This window comes from Gymnoscopelus microlampas, assembly GCF_963454915.1.
Source record: "Gymnoscopelus microlampas genome assembly, chromosome: 23".
Taxonomy (NCBI): Eukaryota; Metazoa; Chordata; class Actinopteri; order Myctophiformes; family Myctophidae; genus Gymnoscopelus; species Gymnoscopelus microlampas.
This window is the reverse complement of record NC_139960.1, coordinates 4,319,315-4,339,391: the sequence shown is the minus strand read 5'-3', so window position 1 is coordinate 4,339,391 and position 20,077 is coordinate 4,319,315. Positions and strand designations below refer to the sequence as shown.

At 41.6% G+C, this 20,077-nt stretch overlaps 1 protein-coding gene across 1 annotated transcript in view; it reads right to left on the bottom strand.

The window, feature by feature from the left end:
• The window catches only part of cog5 (component of oligomeric golgi complex 5), an 89,870-nt gene that overhangs the window by 39,404 nt on the left and 30,389 nt on the right, over positions 1 to 20,077 (bottom strand). Inside the window, exons 7-9 of the mRNA XM_084050069.1 lie at positions 11,138 to 11,268; positions 1,636 to 1,795; positions 44 to 156 (exon numbers count right to left, since the gene is read on the bottom strand). Coding sequence (XP_083906195.1) covers positions 44 to 156; positions 1,636 to 1,795; positions 11,138 to 11,268 — 404 coding nt within the window. The remainder of the gene's footprint in view (positions 1 to 43; positions 157 to 1,635; positions 1,796 to 11,137; positions 11,269 to 20,077) is intronic.

The following is a 20,077-nucleotide window of genomic DNA, read 5'->3' as shown; positions in this document are numbered from 1 at the left end:
AATAATAACCTTCTCGAGCAGGGAGCTAGCGGTGGTACCGTACCTGTCTACAGGCAGCACAGATCTGGTCCATCAGCTTTTCAAGGTTGGTCCAAAGAGCAGCGCGGAACGCTGCCGTGTTCCCCGGAGTGGGCATCACCGCTCTGCCCGGAGCGCCTGCAGAGAGAGACACACACACCATGAAGACTACAAACATGTTTTATATGTATGAGAAACACACAGTGCTGGAAAAAGTACTCGCCTGACTTATACTTAGTTGCGCGGTGGTGTCGCCCGTTGAAAACAGACCACCTACAAGCTCACACAGCTTGTAGATCTGCTTAAGTCGTAGGAGACGCCGTTGTAGGACAGAGTATATAAACCAGGCTTGACACATATATCAGAGGTTGAGACACTATTTTTAGAGAACATCACACAAGGCGTTCTAGAATCCCGAGCTCGGACTGTGTGGTGATCAGTGGCGTGCACAGACATTTTGAGGGGCAGGTGCTCAAGTAAATCATACTTTTTTTTGTTTACTTGGTCTGCTCTTTTTTCCCTCTACACCTACAGTATACCTCGCGCTGCGAGGCGTTGTGGGCTTGTAGATCAGCTATTTTTGGCTAAAGTTCTCCTCAGAAAAGGGATGCTAGGTTTCGAGTGGTTACGGTAAAAAGAAAAATCATATCACATAAAGATTTGGCGGACCCCCTGTAGTAACTCTGAGGACCCCCTAGGGGTCCCGGACCCCCTGTTGAAGACCCCTGCTGTAAACTGCAGGGACCAGAAGTGCCCTTTTTTTCAAAAGGGCACTTCTGGTCAAGAGGGCAAAGGGCAGGCGCTCTAGCATCACCTAGAGTCTATCTGTGCACGTCCCTGGCGGTTATGTGTTTCTTACTGGTCAGAGTGTCTCAAAATAAAGTTAACATTTTTATGTAACCTTTATTTAACAAGGCAAAATAAATTAAGAGCAGATTCCTATTTAGAATTGTGGACTGGCAAAATGCAACGCCTCTTGAGGGAGAGTGGAAATAGGGGCTAAAATAAATCAATCAGGTTAAATTATTTTGGGGTATTTTGTTAAAAAAGGTTAAAGCTCTATATTGTGATAGTAATCATTCCTGGTTTGTTCAATTACCAGGGTCTCCTCGTCTCTCCAGCTCTTTAATAAACAGAAAATGATTTTTCAGAGGTGTTACCAATTTAAACAAATCAGGAGAGTACCCATTTATCAGCTTCAATTTTAAAGTGTTCTGCTTCCAATTTTGTCTGCTCATTTCTTTGAGTTATTACTTCCAATTTCACTGGATCATCCTGTATCCTGTATGTGTTCTGTCTCCTGATTGGATAAAATCGGTATCCCAACCTGAAAATGTATCATCTGAGCTTCAGAGACTGGTAGACTCCTGTTATTGAACAAACACTCTAGCAATGATTATAGAGCAATATAAATATAAAATATCACTTAACCAACCTTCAAAAAATGAAATAAAGCACAAAGCACGTTAAAAGAAAGAGTATATGCATAAACCCATGCATAAAGCATTACAGCACTATGGATTGGAGCATGCAGGTGCTGGGTGAATGTCCAGTAAACACATATTTGTATATCAAGATTACAACATAAAAACAGCGCACACAGCCTCCTACTCATACCTCTGGTGTTGGCGGGCTGCGTCAGGCCTTTGATGTCAAGCGCAGCAGTGACATTGTCCTGGATGGTGGTTCGATAGCCTCCCACCACGCCGCCGATGGTCTCCCTCAGACTGCCCAGGTTGTAGAACACCTGCAGGGCTGTGCCAACCTGGGTCGGATTCTAGGAGGCCATAGAGAGAGAGAGAGAGAGAGAAAGAACAGAACACCTTAGACTGGCAGCCATCCATGGCATGGGACAATGTATTCTAGTAGGACGAAATCAGGTTAACCCATTGAGACCTGAAGCCGATTCTACATGTCTCCTAAATCTCAACAGTATTCTGAAAAACGTATGTTTCTATATCAGTGGTGCTCAATCTTTTTCATGTCAAGGACCCCCAAAATTATATGTATTTGGCCGCAGACCCCCATCAAAATATCTTGTTCCAGGGACCCCCCAGAAGCAACGATTTGAGTTAAAAATGTTCGCTTTAAAAATATATATATTCAGAAGATTTGCACACATTTTCACGATTTTTTAAAAATAGCAGATCTACAAGCTCGTAGCGCGGCACTCGGTGCCACGCTATGAGCTTGTAGATCTGCTATTTTTGAATAGCCCAAAGTGTAAAAAAATGCTTTTTTAGCTCAAATCTAAAAATGACACAGTTCCAGGTCTTAATGGGTTAATGGGTTTAACAAATATTCATGTACAGACACACGTGCACGTGCGTGCTCTCCCTCACACAAATACACACACACACATTTGTATTACTATACTTGTGAGGACAGGACATCAACATTTTATGCCGGCGATTTTATGCATGCCATTTTTGAGCTTGTAGAAACCCCCAAAACCTAACCTCTAAATGCCTAACTCTAACACCAACCTGATTCTTTTGAGAAATTGTAAGCCTACAGTAATAACAACAAAGCAAAAACATTTCTCTTGTGAGCACCAGGAAAATGGTCCTCACGATGTCTATTTCTCAAATTCTACTATACTTGCGGGGACATTTGGAGCTCAAAAGTATGAATACAAGTACTCGCACGCACACACACTCACACACACACACACGTCACAATTATTACAATTATTATAACCAATAATATAATAATATAAGCAATTATTTGAGCATAATCGTCACAATCGATTCCTTGTTGAACATTTTTCACACATTTTCAAATATTAAAAAAGCAGAAATAACAGATCTACAAGCTTACAACACATCACGAAGTAAGCTTGTATAAAACGATTTTTATAAAATGATTAAATATGTCAATAATTTCTTTGTACATTTAAGTTATTTGTCATATCTGCCCCATGTGCAATTTTTAATTATGAAGCCTTAAAAGGCTTCATATGTTCCAATATTCAATGCCAAACACACAATGACATCTTTAACCCTTTGAGACCTGAAGCTGATTCTACATGTCTCCTAAATCTCAACAGTTTTCTGAAAAACCTATGTTTCTATATCAGTGGTGCTCAATCTTTTTCATGTCAAGGACCCCCAAAATTATATGTATTTGGCTGCGGACCCCCATCAAAATATGTTGTTCCAGGGACCCCAAAGAAGCAAAGATTTGAGTTAAAAATGTTCGATTTAAAAATATATATATTCAAAGATTTGCACACATTTTCACAAATTTTCAAAAATAGCAGATCTACAAGCTCGTATCGCGGCACTCGGTGCCGCGCTATGAGCTTGTATATCTGCTATTTTTGAATAGCCCAAAGTGTAAAATAATGCTTTTTAGCTCAAATTTAAAAATGACACAGATCCAGGTCTTAATGGGTTAATCGCAATTACTTAAGTGACAATTAATCGTTAACTTAAACGTGTAATCGTGACAGCCCTACGCGCGCACACACGCACGCACGGTCGCACGCAGGCTGTCAGTGTGGAGGTGAGAGCAGAAGCTAGGTGAGGGCAGCAGCTAAAAATACCACCTCTCACTGAGTGAATGAGAGTGGGGACGCATGGCGGTGTGTTATCTGTGGACATGTCACTTCAACTCCCCGGTCAACAGATGGGTTAGCAGGGTGAGATGCAAGGGGCAAAGTTGTATCAACCGCACGAAACCCTAGCGTCCCTATTCTGGGCATGTCACAACAGGTGAACCGTTCCAGGAAAATAGACATTCGAGACAAGCTCACAACACGTCGCAAATGTTTTGCCGGGCTATTTCCGGGGCTCAGAGATTCGGTGTATAGGGGGGAAAAAGGAGGGGACCACGTACAGAACCCTGGGGGGCGCCGGTCAACGAAGTATAGAGGGATTAAAGGACGACTTCACCGCTTTTCAACCTATCTTCATATAATTGGTCCTCACTAATACTCATGATAAAATGGTACCATTCTTTTCTACTCGGTCTGTGTCTCAGAGGAGGGCTGTGGACAGTTCAGAGTCCCGTCTACCAGTGACATCATCAATGGGGAATCCAAGCTAATAGAAACTGCAGGCTTTCTATTCCTGGAAAGTTGCAATGCAATAAAATAAGCCATTGTTCTCGTGTTAATAAAAATCTAAATAAAAAATGTGAAATCTTGTTGGAAAAAAAAATCATGCCTAACGATGATGTCACTGGTAGACAGGTTTCTGGACTGTCCACAGCCCTCCTATGAGACACAGACCAAGTAGAACATTGTTTTACCATTTTTATCATGAGTATTAGTGAGGACCTATTATATGAAGATAGGTTGAAAAGCGGTGAAGTCGTCCTTTAAGTGGTTATAGTTGGTGTGAACTCTGCCATCCACACGATTTTTAAAACTATATTTTTATAGTTATAGTTAGCTCAGTCAGTGTGAACGGCCCTTTAGTGTGTATTTATGTCAAAAATGTTGTGAGAGTTGAACAAAAAAAGTACATAAAGCACTTACATCCAGAAGTAAAGTGCCGGGTACTGGGCAGAAGCAAAAACTAAGAAGGAACAGCGTCCGCACATCGGTTGAAGCTCCAAAACTCTTTGTTAATACCATGTAGGTGACGTTTTGAGCCTGCTAGCTCTCCTTCGAGACGAGGAATAGTTACCAGGCTCAAAACGTCACCTAGGTGTTAACTCATTGACTGCCATGGACGAATTAACTCGTCAAATCCTGCCGTTGCCCACACTGCCAACGACGAGTTTGGACGAGTTTTTGAAAAATAATAATAATTATATATATATATATATATATATATACCGGTATATATATATTTATTTACACAGAACCAGGAAATAACGTGATCCCAAAGGCGTATAAAAGCGGAAGCACATTGAAACCCTCTGTGATTAGCAACCATCAGGGGATCGATCATACTGGAGATAAATATTCTGTGACTACTTGAAAAGGTAAGAGTGAGTATTATGTATACACTCTGGCAGTTAAAGAGTTACAGTTGCTCATAGTCTAGTAGCAGTAGCAGCAGTAGATAATCCTGTTGGTCTCATCATGGAAATATCAGCTTTCTATCTAACTTTATTATTACTTTTGTAGATATTAGCCATTTATGTCAATTGAAAAGTGAAAACTGAGAGTTATTTTAGGTATTCCCTTACCTAAAATAAGAGAATAGGCAATGTGTGTGTGTGTGTGTGTGTGTGTGTGTGTGTGTGTGTGTGTGTGTGTGTGTGTGTGTGTGTGTGTGTGTGTGTGTGTGTGTGTGTGTGTGTGTGTGTGTGTTAGAGAGTGAGAGCCAGACAGAGAATCCATCATACTGTATATACGGTAAGACACTGCATGGAATGTGTTTCTGTAGAAGGAGACATACAGTGTAGAGGCAACGGCAGTCTATAAGGTTAACCATTTGTTTTTTTAAAACCATGACAGGGTTACCTCCACAGCATCTCCTCCTCTTGGTCATTCCTAACAACAGAATTGACCAATGTGAACAGCCTGTTGGTTCACACTCCACTGAATTACAGCATGTTAAACACCCTTTCCGTCACTGTTTGCCCACATGCACACACACAGACGCGTGTGTGTTTTTTTTGTGTGAAAGTAACACGACAGTAGCACGCAACAGCACCCTGCATGCCTTCTCTTCAACTCAAAACACAAATCTTTATGAAGTGAGACTAGCAGCGGATATATCTTGTAACCAATTAAAACCCTAGCACATTCTGGTGACAACATTCGACAAAAATAGCATCAAATATCTACAAGCTTTCTCTTGCGAGCTTGCAGATTGTCTATTTCAAGATATTTAGTGTAGAGGAAAGACCTTAGGGGGCTAATACAGAGCCTTTGGGAATGCGGTCAACTGAGAATACGCCATCTTTCTTTGATTATGCTCCCTTGATTAAGATTGGAGTCTCAAGGCTCAGTTCTTGCATTTTCCTAGAACCACACTCTTTGACCATAATTATTTCTTGACATGTCCGTTCATGGCAGTGCTGTCGACAGTTTATCTCAGTTAAGCCTAACAATCGTATTAACCCATTAAAACCTGGAACAGTGTCATTTTTTGATTTGAGCTAAAAAGCATTATTTTACACTGTGGGCTATTCAAAAATAGCAGATATACAAGCTCATAGCGCAGCACCGAGTACCGCGCTATGAGTTTGTAGATCTGCTATTTTTGAAAAATCGTGAAAATGCGTGCAAATCTTCTGAATATATATATTTTAAAGCGAACATTTTTAACTCAAATCTTTGCTTCTTGGGGTCCCTGGAACAAAATATTTTGATGGGGGTCCGCGGCAAAATACATATCATTTTGGGGGTCCTTGACATGAAAAAGATTGAGCACCACTGATATAGAAACATACGTTTTTCAGAAAACTGTTGGGATTCAGGAGACATGTAAAATCGGCTTCAGGTCTCAATGGGTTAATACAACATCTTTCTTTGATTATGCTCCCTTGGTTAAGATTGGAGTCTCAAGGCTCAGTTCTTGCACTTTCCTAGAACCACACTCTTTGACCATATTATTTCTTGACATGTCCGTTCATGGCAGTGCTGTCTCAGTTAAGCCTAACAATCGTATTTAAGGACCAACATACTGGCGGTCTGGCATGTTTAGCCCCTCGACTGTGACTCACGGTATACTTGACATTACTGCAGACTGTATCTCAAAGTATCTCAGCTCCGCTTTTGATACATTGGACCACTCCATTTTAATTGAAAGATTAGAACACTGAGTTGGCATCAATGACGTGGCACTGGACTGGCTTAGCTCATACGTCACCACATGGAGCTTTGCCGTCGTAATTGGAGAGGCCTCCTCCTCTCTGGCCCCCTTCACATGCAGGGTCCCACAGGTAGCAATCCTAGCATCCGCTTTTGTTCTCTATTGACATGCTTTCCCATTGGCAACATCTTTCGCACTCTCAACATAAATGTTAACAGCTACGCTAACGACATGCAGCTCTGACGACACGCAGCTCTACATTCCGCTAAAACCTGGTGCAGGATATAACGTCACGCCTTTTGGCTTGTCTCTCCGACATCAAGCACTGGATGACCCAGAATTTCCACCAGTTAACCCATTGAGACCTGAAGCCGATTCTACATGTCTCCTAAATCTCAACAGTTTTCTGAAAAACGTATGTTTCTATATCAGTGGTGCTCAATCTTTTTCATGTCAAGGACCCCCAAAATGATATGTATTTGGCCGCGGACCCCCATCAAAATATTTTGTTCCAGGGACCCCCCAGAAGCAAAGATTTGAGTTAAAAATGTTTGCTTTAAAAATATATATATTCAAAGATTTGCACACATTTTCACGATTTTTCAAAAATAGCAGATCTACAAGCTCGTAGCGCGGCACTCGGTGCCGCGCTACGAGCTTGTAGATCTGCTATTTTTGAATAGCCCGAAGTGTAAAATAATGCTTTTTAGCTCAAATCTAAAAATGACACAGTTCCAGGTCTTAATGGGTTAAATTAGTCATAATCGGAGATCATTTTATTCGCCCCCCCTAGCTCAACCCACTCCCACCACTCACACCTTGGTTCCCTTTCCGCAAATGTTACATGTGCGGCCCGGCCCGTAATCTGGCTGCCTGTGAGCTCCAGGAGAAATGTTACTTATTACATATAAAGCCCTGCATTGACTGGCTCCTAGTTACTGTATATCTCCGATATGCTGATCCCTCATAAGCCTGAGCACATCCTTAGATCCTCAGATAAGGCCCTCCTGGAGGTCCCTATAACTCCACTAATTACTATACTGTGGGTTTGTTGAATTTTTTGAAGAAGCCATTGCTCAAATCTAGCCAAAAGTAAGTCCCCGCTTGTCTCAACTATTGTGATAGTTGGGACAAGCGGGGTCTCCTGTGGGACCCAGTAAAGCTCAGATAGAGCTGTCTCTCTATCTCCATCTCTTGGTCAAAACACAAAACCATAATCCTCCCTTATTGCAGTGATTCCCAACCTGTAGTCCGGGGCCCACTGGTGGGCCGTGAGGATATTGAAAGTGGGAATAATTGGCAAAACACTACGATTTTAATGATAATATGACATTAATATTAAAATAATTCATGTAAAAACAAATCATGACATTCTTTCTTTAAAACCTTGAAAAATGAGTTTTCGTGTGATACAGATAAATAAGAACTTTAAAGGTTCTATGAAATTCATTTTCACTTTTTTTTTTTTATGTTTTTTGGGGGGTTTTATGACCTCAATTACACCCAAAAAAATCTGAATTTTGAACATTCAGTGGATTTTCTGTGGTCTGGGGTTTTCTGAATAATTAGGCTGAAAAGTAATCTGACCTTGGCCCTTCGGCAGTGATGTCACAGCCGATTAATCCCGCCCACTCTCCTCCTAGCCCCTCCCCTCCCCTATCCTTTCCTTTGGGGGGGGGGGGGGGGGGGCGGAGCAGAGGCGATGATTGACAGGCAAAATCCCTCAACAGCGACACCAGCAGGCAAAGATTTATTTTTTCATTGCAGTTGAAAAGGCTTTAGAAATGTGAGAGAAAAACACCTGCCATGGATCAATGGAGTGGATTTTTTTGTTAAAACTTTTTATACACGTTTGAAGGATCATGACAAAGACTTTTAATGTGTGGTAAAACTGAACGTCATGAAACCTTTAAAGTATACTATGTTAGTTCCATCGATCCAAGCCGGAACAAAATCGATTGATCAATAAAATAAACATGATCTGAAAATGCAAGCGGCCCACCCATCTGACCACTTGACGTGTTAAGTGGTCAGTTGGGTGGGCCGCGAATGCCTTTGAGATTTTCGAGTGGGCCCTGAACCAGAAAAAGGTCAGGAACCGCTGCCCTTAATGGCAAACAAGATTATGATTTCATAATTGCCATCCATGAAGCCCAAGGGTGTCTCTCCCATCCGAAAAAGGGAGAGAGTGTTTTGTATGATTTCCTTATCATCATCTGTACAATGGTGACTGGTGATGAGCAGAGCAGAACAACATGGCTGCTTCTGAGAAACACAGCTCTCCCCCCAGCTCTGGCAACATGTCATCGCTGACAGTGAACAGACTGTGTCACACACACACACACACACACACACACACACACACACACACACACACACACACACACACACACACACACACACACACACACACACACACACACACACACACACACACACACACACACACACACACACACAAACAGTAAAGGTTTCTGAAACAGGACACTGTTCTCTAGAGAACCAGGTTTTCTGGGGCAGATGACAGCCTTGTATGTATACTCCCATCTCTCTCCCTCTCTCTCTGTGTATCTCTCTCCGTTTCTTTGAATAGGTAAAAACATTCATGTTTGAAAAGACTAGAAAGCTCAACAAGGGTGGGAGGGAGGGGAATAATATTATATATTTTTTAAAGGGGTCCCAAATGTATTACGTATTTGGCTGCGAGCCCCATTTGAAAAGATTGTGTGTGGGCACCCCCTTACTTAAGACAAGTATTGTCAAGATTTCACATAATTTTTCTTATTTATTCAAATATAACTACAAATCAATGCAAAGTTCGCTTTGGGCCAATAATGTCTTTTTCTTTTATTTACAACTGAGAACAGCCATGAGGACTTATGGAGTTCCATGGCAGACTTCCCTTACAATGCACCCTTTACATAGACTCATCTGTGATGTTAGTAGATCAAGAGGCCTCGTTTCCGCATTGTATGCATTTTTATCAGAATCTAATTATGGGTCCCTAGCTGTGGATACTTTATGGAGGAATGATATAGTGAATTTGGATCCTGATTTGAATTGGGACACGGTTTGGTCTAATATATTGCTGTCTTCTAGGAATCCAGATTATCAACAGATTAATTTAAATTGTGTTCACCGAACATATTTGACTCCCCGTAGATTATGTGCCATGAGGATGTTAAATAGCCCCATCTGCACATTTTGTACTCCAAATGTTATTGGTACCTTTTTTCACATGGTTTGGGAATGTCCAAATGTTTCCTCTTTTTGGATTATGGTTGCAGCTAAACTGTCATTACTTTTGGGAGCTGATATCACACCTTCTCCATCTGTATTTATTTTAAATGATGTGTCCCGGCTACACCTGAACTGCACACACAAGGGCATCTTCTTTGCTGGCTTAACAGCGGCAAAAAAATGGTAGCTACGAGGTGGAAACCTCCTCATACCCTAACATTTCGCCAATGGGCTTTAACATTTTTAGATATTGTTTATTTAGAACTGTCAACGGCGAGGTTACATGGAGCAAGTGAGAGGAACATTGATATGTGGTCTAACGTCGCAGATAAGCTTAAAGGCTTGGTTTAAGTGTTGTACAAAGTGTGGTGACCTTGCACAGGTATAGGCACGGTGTTTGGCCCTTGCATTTAGAGACATTGTTGGTCCGGGGAGGGGTGGGTGGGTTTATTATTATTATTATTTTAATTAACCTTCTGTGTTGTTTTTAAGTTGTGTATGTGTTTGTTTCTTGTTTTTGTTGAAAAATGTATCCATTCAAACATAATTGTATTGCTGATAGGATAATAAAAACAATTGATAACAAAAAAATATATATTTCACATCATTTTTTCTTAAGTAGCAGATCTGCAAGCTCACAATACCTCACAACGCGACCTATTGTGAGCTGGTAGATCAACCATTTGCGAATGCCTAGAAAATACAAAAAGGGCACAAGTGTTTAAATTGCTCCTCATTTTGATGTGCACCCCCAGGAACCACCTCAAGGTCCCCTGGGGGTCCTCAGGCCCTACGTTGAGAACCAGTGGAAAGGTGTTGGTTCTGGAAAGACACGCAGGGAGAGAGAGATTTTGTAAGCTAGTTTTCTAAGCTAGTTTTACTGAGTTGCAATGTAACAAAGTCTGTTTACACAGACATTTCTTTATTCCATTTTAATTGTATATAATATATGGTTTTGTTCTGACTGTTTTGTTCAACTTGGAAATGTAAACGTATGTTTTCTCATGGCAATAAAGCCCCTTTGAATTGAAGTGAATTGGAAGAGGAAAAACGTAAGAAGTAAAATGTTCTATTCCAGTGGAATTTGGGCATCCCATCTGGAGGATGCGTGTGTGTGCGTGCGTGTGTGTGTGTGTGTGTGTGCGTGTGTGTGTGTGGTATACCTGTATCTCCATGCCCTGCTCCAGAAGTCTCTTGGCCTGGTTCTCTACCTCCAGCCTGGCTCTGCTAATGAGGAGCAGCTCATTCTCAATCACCTCAATCCCACTCAGGTCCACCCCCTGGGACAGGTAATCTGTAGGACACACACACACACACACACGTTTCTATAACTACACATCAAAACTTTACCTAACCTCTATAATGACTAATCCTAACCCCAATCTGAATCTTTTCCTAATTGTAAGCACAACTCCACTAATCTTTTCTTTTCTTTTTTTTACCATAAAACGAACAATTAGCTTGTGAGGACCAAATGTATGTGGAAAATGGTCCTCACAATCTTAATCAGTAAACACACACACACACACACAGGGCAGGACACAGCAGGTGTTTCACCATTCTCTTTGTGCCGTCATGTGTTCTGTCAACTTCAGTGTGCGATTCAACATTTCATATTTGGGTCCCGAGCTGGAACGGCTCTTAAACCTTCGATGGAAATAAGCCCTTAGGGCTTAATAAAGTATTGACTCAATCAACTTCCTTTCCAATTAATTCAATTCCTTGGTAAATCCCTCGCTCATCCACAGCTGCTGCTGATGAGGATGATGAGTGTACTCATCATCAGTTTATGTAAGCAGAAATGTGTGTCCCCAATCAAATAAATGGAGTCCGCACACTGTGCAAGTTAATCTGCTCCAATAGTGTATAAACGTTTCGATACAACTAGGTCTTCTTCAGAATGTGTCTCCCGGTGGGACATTAACCTCTCTGATATTTTATATTCCACACCTGCCATCTGAAAGGCTCACACGTCTCCATTATGAGCAGTGGTGGACATTTACTTGAGTACTGTACATTTTTATGTACAGTACCATAACCATGACTTTTATGTAGTTTATTTATTACATTTGTGACTGACTGGACTTTCACTCCGCTACACTTCAAATAGAAATATTGGCCCGGACGGTTGGCGTGGTTGGCGTAAATCACCTAGGCTGGTAATCCAACCTGACAGCGTATCGCCGGTTAAAAAAATAACAAAAAAAAAACAAAAAAAATTGAACTTTTGATTTTATTTTGTAAAACTTTTTTTCACAGAGCAATGCATTGATATTAACAAGAAAATGTACTTCATAATTTGTACTTTTGAATACTTTGTCCACCACTGATTCGGAGGGATGCCACGGGGAGTGTACAGCAGTAGAGAAGTGGTGATATAACTGCACTCTTTGCTGCCTTTAAAGACAGTATAAACCAAAAATGAAAACAGGATCGGTCTAAGTAGTTCAGATCTATTTAAAGCTACTTTGTTCTGCCATCTGTTACCTCTCTTGCCATCTTTTCCCCCCCTTCTTATTCCTGGAATTATTAACAAGTACAGTAGCATCTGAGTGGCTGATTTCGACAATTCATGCATGCAATTGCAGGATTTGAAGTGTATCTTCACCCCGTCGTGCACCAATCTTATCTTTGTAAATGACTGTGGCTTGTGAAGTGTCTGAATTTGCCAAACCAAACCACTCCTAAACAGCAGAGGTTGACTCTTTCTTCTTGTTAAGATTTGAGTAACAATTGCATGACCCTTTTGGTGAAGAAGGAGGGAAGTGATGACTATAGTATTACATTGGTTGAATAGTGATGACATTGGTGAATGGTGGATGAAATGGAAGTACTATCACAATGTGTACTAGCTCCCCTTAAAGGCAAACTGTGCTAGCAAATGTTAATTTGCCAATTTTAGAATACCGCATCACTAAAACATGACAAAGTACTACCTTCCATCTTCTCAACACACTGGCTTCGCTTGCTAGAACATTTCCATCTCTACCCTTTATTATCACCTTAACCTGTTGCATGTCCTTTCCTTCTCAGTGCCTCCTGAGTGTCTAGCCAATCGGTACAAATCCTTTTCTCCCTCCTTGGTTTCCAACCTCTCATACAACTCCTCATACTCTTTTCCTTAGCCCTCGCCACCTCTCTCTTTGCCTTACCCCTCATCTCCTTTTACTCCTGCCTACTTTCTGCATGACTCTGGCTGCCTTTCTTATCTCCTCCCGGAGCTCCAAACAGCATTGTTCTTTCTTCATCTTCCACCATTTGATCTTTTGATCTTTTTTCTCTCTGTCTACACACCTAACATCAGCGCCCAGCACTTACCAAAGGACTCAAGCCCTGGTGCTACGCTGAGTTGGCGGTGAACCCATGCAGGGACGTGCACAGATAGACTCTAGGTGGTGCTAGAGCACCTGCCCTTTGCCCTCTTGACAGCAGGGGTCTTCAGCAGGGGGTCCGGGACCCCTAGGGGGTCCTCAGAGTTACTACAGGGGGTCCGCCATATCTTTATGTGATATGATTTTTCTTTTTACCACAACCACTCGAAACCTAGCATCCCTTTTCTGAGGAGAACTTTAGCCAAAAATAGCAGATCTACAAGCTTGTAGATCGGCTATTTTTGGCAAAGATGTATAGGTGTAGAGGGAAAAAAGAGCAGACCAAGTAAACAAAAAAAAAGTATAATTTACTTGAGCACCTGCCCCTCAAAATGTCTGTGCACGCCACTGAACCCATGATCTTGTCTTCCAAAGGCGAGAAGCTCTACCAACTGAGCTATCTGGACACAAAAGCCCACGCTCATCACTCTGTCTTACCTTCTCTTCAACTCAACCTGTTGATATACTCTTCCTTTAGGATTATACCAACCCCATTTCTCCTCTCGTCCACCCCTTGGTAGAACAGTTTACCCTCCGAAACTCATGGCATTTGTCCATTGCCATTAATAACCTCTTTTAGAGGGGATACCTGGGCTACAAAGCAACATCTAACTATAAATTCCACAAATCTCTCTCAGTATCTTTCCTTCGCATATCTATCTATCCTATCTATCTATCTACCTACTAAATGCTCCTGCAAACAAAGCTGTACTGGCAGGTGCACATGTTTTTGTTTGTCGCTTTCTTGTACAACAACAACAACAACAATAACTAACTAGAAAATGTGCTCCTCGGAGCACAGGTCTCCGCCAGTACTGTTCCTGATTAATCCTGTCTTACCTCACTTCAAAAGATATAAATGATCTTTTGAAGTGACACACCTATTTATAGGGCTCTATTTCATCATGCGTCTTGCTAGCCAATCAAAGCACACCCTTTCAACATACTGTCACGTGAAGCTTGACCAATGTTAGCTTGGTGGACACACAGAAGGACGAGAACGAAAACATAGTCTCCTGGCGGAGACAACTATAACTAACTATGTTAGTTCCATTCATACAAGCCGGAACACAATTGATGGTTGATCATTAAAATAAACATGCTCTGAAAATGCACGCGACCCACCCATCTGACCACTTACTGTAACACGGCAGCCATTGGGCTTGTGGGCCCTGCTGATCTAGAAAAGGTTTGGAACCGCTGCTCTGAACGAAATAAATTATCTTCACCGAAAAATAGCTGCTCTATTTTTGCCAAATATTTGCCTTAGAATAGCCATGCTAGGTTTCAAGTGCTAGGTTTCCATTAAGGCCTGAGGTTCCGATGCTACAACAAAAATCTTCTAAATCCTAACAGTTTTCTGAAAAACGTATTATATTAGTGCTACTATATCAGTGGTGCTCAAACCTTTTCATGTCAAGGACCACCTTAAATTATATGTACTTGGCCGCCGACCCCCATCTGAAAATATTTAGTTCCAGGGACCTCCTGAAGAAAAGTTTTGAGTTACAAATGTTCGCTTAAAAAAAATATCTATATTCAAAGATTTGCACACATTTTAAAAAAAATCACACCTGTGTGAAGGTAGCGGCGCCTTTGATACATTTTGTCATCGATATGTGTTTATAATGTGTTTATAGCCATGTGTCACGTGAAGCTTGACCAATCACTTTGTTGACCAATCAGAACGTTGACGGGTCTGACCAATCAGAACGTTGACGGGTCTGACCAATCAGAACGTTGACGGGTCTGACCAATCAGAACGTTGACGGTGAACACGGACAAAGTCAGGTATAGAGCAGGATCTAGGCCTGACCAATCAGAACGTTGACGGACCTGACCAATCAGAACCTTGGCGGGCCTGACCAATCAGAACGTTGACAGACCTGACCAATCAGAACGTTGACGGAAAAGCCAGGTATAGAGCAGGACCACTCTATACTATGTATAGAGCGGCGCCAGCGCCGCTAAAAATAGCAGATCTACAAGCTCATAGCGCGGCACTATGAGCTTGTATATCTGCTATTTTTTTAATAGCCCAAAGCATTGGTTCTCAAAGTGGGGTCCGGGGACCCCCAGGGGTACTTGAGGGGGTTCCAAGGGGTCCCCAGCTAAATGATGGATAGGAACCAAATGGACCCTTATGGGTCTGTAACTCTGAGTGTCCAAATGGAACCAAATGGACCGTAACGGGTCCATTTGGTTCCATTTGGACACTCAGAGTTAAATTAACATTGATTTTACAATATAAATTGGGGTCCCAGCGAAATAAATGCCATTAAATGGGGGTCCGTAGCCCTAATGCATGTCAAACTGGGGGGGTCCTTGAAATTAAAATGGTTGAGAATCACTGCTAGAGCCGTAAAAATCGTCTCTTATGGGGGGTCCCTGGCATATCTTTTCAAATGGGGGTCCGCGGGCTAATAAGTGTCAATTTGGGGGTCCTTGACATGAAAAAGTTTGAGAACCACTGGCCCAAAGTATAAAATAATGGATATAGCTAAAATCTAACATATCTGACACAGATGCGTTCCCGGATTGAGCAGGCTTTTTCATAACAGGCTTTCCGACACCTTTGCGCTTTTCCTGAACCAAAGACACAACAAGAGCCAGAGGAATGCACACTTGCTGCGTGGATGCAGAGGTGACGAGGAGGTGTGAGGGGGGGGGGAATAGGGGTGGGGGGGGGGGCTATCAAGCTATTTCAAATGTGCTGTTTGTCCGGGGCGGCCGCTCGATTGTTGCTCCGCTCCCCGGTGAGAGCATTATCAGGCAGGTGGCAGGCTGAGGCACACAGACAGGACCAGGGGAATTGGACAGAAGCCACATTCAATTCAAAAGCAATCCACTCACCGCCTCAGCCGGAGTACAAAGCCTGTCTGCGACCACGGTCCACCAGCTGAGCCCCCCCCCCCCCTGTGTGTGTGTGTGTGTGTGTGTGTGTGTGTGTGTGTGTGTGCGTGCATACGGTATGTGAATGGAGAGTGGAGACATCACAAGTGAGGTCTGGAGTGTTTTTCTTTTTTTTGTATTGACACGTTTAATAGGGCACCTTTGAAGGCATGCATGTAGAGTCATGCACACACACACACACACACACACACACACACGTAAATGACTGTATGCTAACGTGCCGCACGTGCCGTCCATCATTATCTACTGTGTCAATTGGTCGGTGTATATGCCTGCACTGGTGTGAAAGATAAACGCAGATGGGGGGGAGAAGTGAAACGCCAATATGATCAATATATCATTATCGTTTATCCTCAGTGTTTGTTTTGACTCAAATTTGTTTCAGTTCAGCATTAGAAGGAGAACAGCCCATTACCGGCCACACAGGCAACTACTTCAGTGGTTCTGAACGTGGGGTCTGGGGGTCCACTCTGGGGTCCTTATGGGGGTTCGAGGGGTTCCCCAGCTAAATTAAATGTAGCAGCAAAATTAGCTTAGACACAATAAACCTATATGATCTACAAGCTCACAACGTGTATTTTTTTTTAAACATTCAGGGTCCCTGGCACAAAATCCTTTCAGATGGGGGTATGCGGGTCAATTATGTATCAATGTGGGGGTCCTTCACATGAAAACGTTTAAGAACCACTGAACCAGTTGACTACAAAGAGCATAACAACAGTAGAGACGCATAGCAGACGGTCCAAGTCAGCGTTCCAGAATCGTGCACTCACTCAGGGACATTATGGAGGAGCCATTTCTTTCCGTCTTTCTTTAGTTCACATCGAAAATGAATGCCTGAAATAGCCTCCTAACAATAACATATGCAGGGAAGAAGAACAGGGGAAATACAACTGCCAGATGCAATGTGTCACAGTTAGTGTAAACCAGCATGTGACTGTGTCTATGTGCGTATGTAAATTATGTCCACCTGCATGCACTTAAGCACCCATAATGGTGTTTCTTTTAGCTTCACACTTGGTCCTTCAGCCTGTTAAAGTTCTATTGTGTAATTCTTTTAGTGAATAAAATATAAATTTGTCCAATTGTATGGTAGAGTATGTTAATACGTATTAATAATAAGAATTATTAATTATTGTCAACTAATTAATAATAGTTATAGTATGTTAATACTTAAGAGTATGTTAAAACGTACTGTATACAATTGGGGTGGTTGCATTTGGCCTCCCTGCTCTTCTATTGTTTACATTGCTTAATAGCGTTTAGAAGAGTTGTCAAAAAACACATTTATGTGGAATGTGGAAAATATACTAGTGAAAGATGATATAAAAAAAATACATTTTGTTCAATTGAAAAAGTTAAGTCAGATATGTTGCATCATTTCATGAGCACGGAGCTATTAGACACAGTCCTATGACATCACCAAGAGTTTCACTGTGCCACATGACTGCGAATTATAGACATCAACAATGACTCATTCCGGCAATTACCCCCATTAACCCATTGAGACCTGAAGCCGATTCTACATGTCTCCTAAATCAGTTTTCTGAGAAACGTATGTTTCTATATCAGTGGTGCTCAATCTTTTTCATGTCAAGGACCCCCAAAATGATATGCATTTGGCCGCGGACCCCCATCAAAATATTTTGTTCCAGGGACCCCCCAGAAGCAAAGATTTGAGTTTAAAATGTTCGCTTTAAATATATATATATATTCAGAAGATTTGCACACATTTTCACGATTTTTCAAAAATAGCAGATCTACAAGCTTGTAGCGCGGCACTCGGTGCCGCGCTATGAGCTTGTATATCTGCTGTTTTTGAATAGCCCAAAGTGTAAAATAATGCTTTTTTAGCTCAAATCTAAAAATGACAAAGTTCCAGGTCCTCAGCGTTCATTTATACATGTATAACTCTGAGAGTGTACACATGTAACCAAACAGACCTTTATGGGTCCGTTTGGTTACATTTGCTGATTTGATATGATTTTTTTGGCGAAAGAAAAATACAAGTTCCAACACAATGTACTGTGTGTGATGAAGCACATATTTCCAATGTGGTCCTAATAGATAAATGGACCCGTAAAGGATCCATTCGGTTACATTTGTGCACTCTCTCACAGTTAAATGAGATGTGTAAATTGCATGCAAATGCTCACATCCATTCATGCAACACACTTACTGAAGTGGGCACGGCAGACTCCCAGACAGGCTAGCCAAGGGATAGGCTGGATATGGGGGCTGCAATATTAAAGCAGCCATTAAATATTTATGCCCCCCCTTCCTCCCTCTTTCACATGCTTAAAGCAATCTTAGGCGTGAAGATTGGAGCCTCCTGGCTGTGCACAACAGTCACAATCACCTTTGATAAAAGAGGACTATAGTGTGCAAATCAGGGGTGCAACAATGAATCGAACAAATCGATTTAATTGACAATCGCAAATTCAACATAAGAATAGATTAATATATATCCCTATTTTGGCCATGTCATAAGAAATCATGTCATTGAAAATAGCCGATCTACAAACTGACAAAGCGCTGTGATGCAATGCGCTGTGATCTGCTATTTTCTAAACGTATGCACAACACCTAAAGGACAACTTCATCCATTTTCAACCTATCTTCATATAATTGGTCCTCACTAATGCTCATTATAATGTGGTACCATTTTTGTCTACCGCGTCTGTCTCAGAGGAGGGCTTTGGACAGTTCCGAAACACGCCTACCAGTGACATCATCGATGGGGAATCCAAGCTAATAGAAACTGCAGGCTTTCTATTCCTGGAAAGTTGGCACGATAATAATGGAAGCCATTGTTCACGCGTTCAAAAAATAAATGATCTTGTTTGAAAAAGAAAAGTGCCTAACACTGACTGATGTCAGTGGCAGGTTTCTGAACTGTCCACAGCCATCTTATGAGACACAAACCGAGTAAAAAAAAACGGTATCATTTTATCATGAGGATTACTGAGGACCAACTATATGAAGAAAATGGGTGAAGTCGTGGTTAATCGATTTGTTGATGTATATATATATGTATGTATATATATATACAAACATAGCACTTCTCCATTATTCAGTGAATCGATAGTATCGCTAATGAAATAATCAATAGTTGCGGCCTTAGTGCAAAGGTTCTTTCCGTCTGTTATTCTCACTTCATTGCTGTGTATCTCTCTCTCTCTCTCTCTCTCTCTCTCTGAAGGGATCTCTATCGGAGGCCCCACCCCCACCCCCCAAATCACGCATGTCAGAAAAAACTGGAAACTATCATCTGTGCTTATAGTTCTTGAATAAACAGATGCATGTCAACGTGACCGTCCAAGCTACAGTGACCAGATCTGGGAGGTAGGGGGGATAAAAATGGAGTGTGTGTGTGTGTGTGTGTGTGTGTGTGTGTGTGTGTGTGTGTGTGTGTGTGTGTGTGTGTGTGTGTGCGCGCGCAGTGGTGGAAAAAGTACTCAAATTCTTTACTTAAGTAAAAGTACCAATACTGCAATGTAGAAATACTCTGTTACAAGTAAAAGTCCAGAATTAAAAATGTACTTGAGTAAAAGTACAAAAGTATTGGCATCAAAATGTACTTAAAGTACCAAAAGTAAAAGTACTAAGATATTTGAAAATAGCAGATCTACAAGCTCACAACGCGTCGCGATGCGACGCGTTGTGAGCTTGTAGATCTGCTATTTTCAAATAGCCTAGGTATAAAATAGGGCCAAAATGGTTAATGTATGTTTGATAATGCAATCATTTATATCTGAAAAGTAACTAAAGTTTTCAAATAATTGTAGTGGAGTAAAAGTACAATATTTGCCTCTGAGA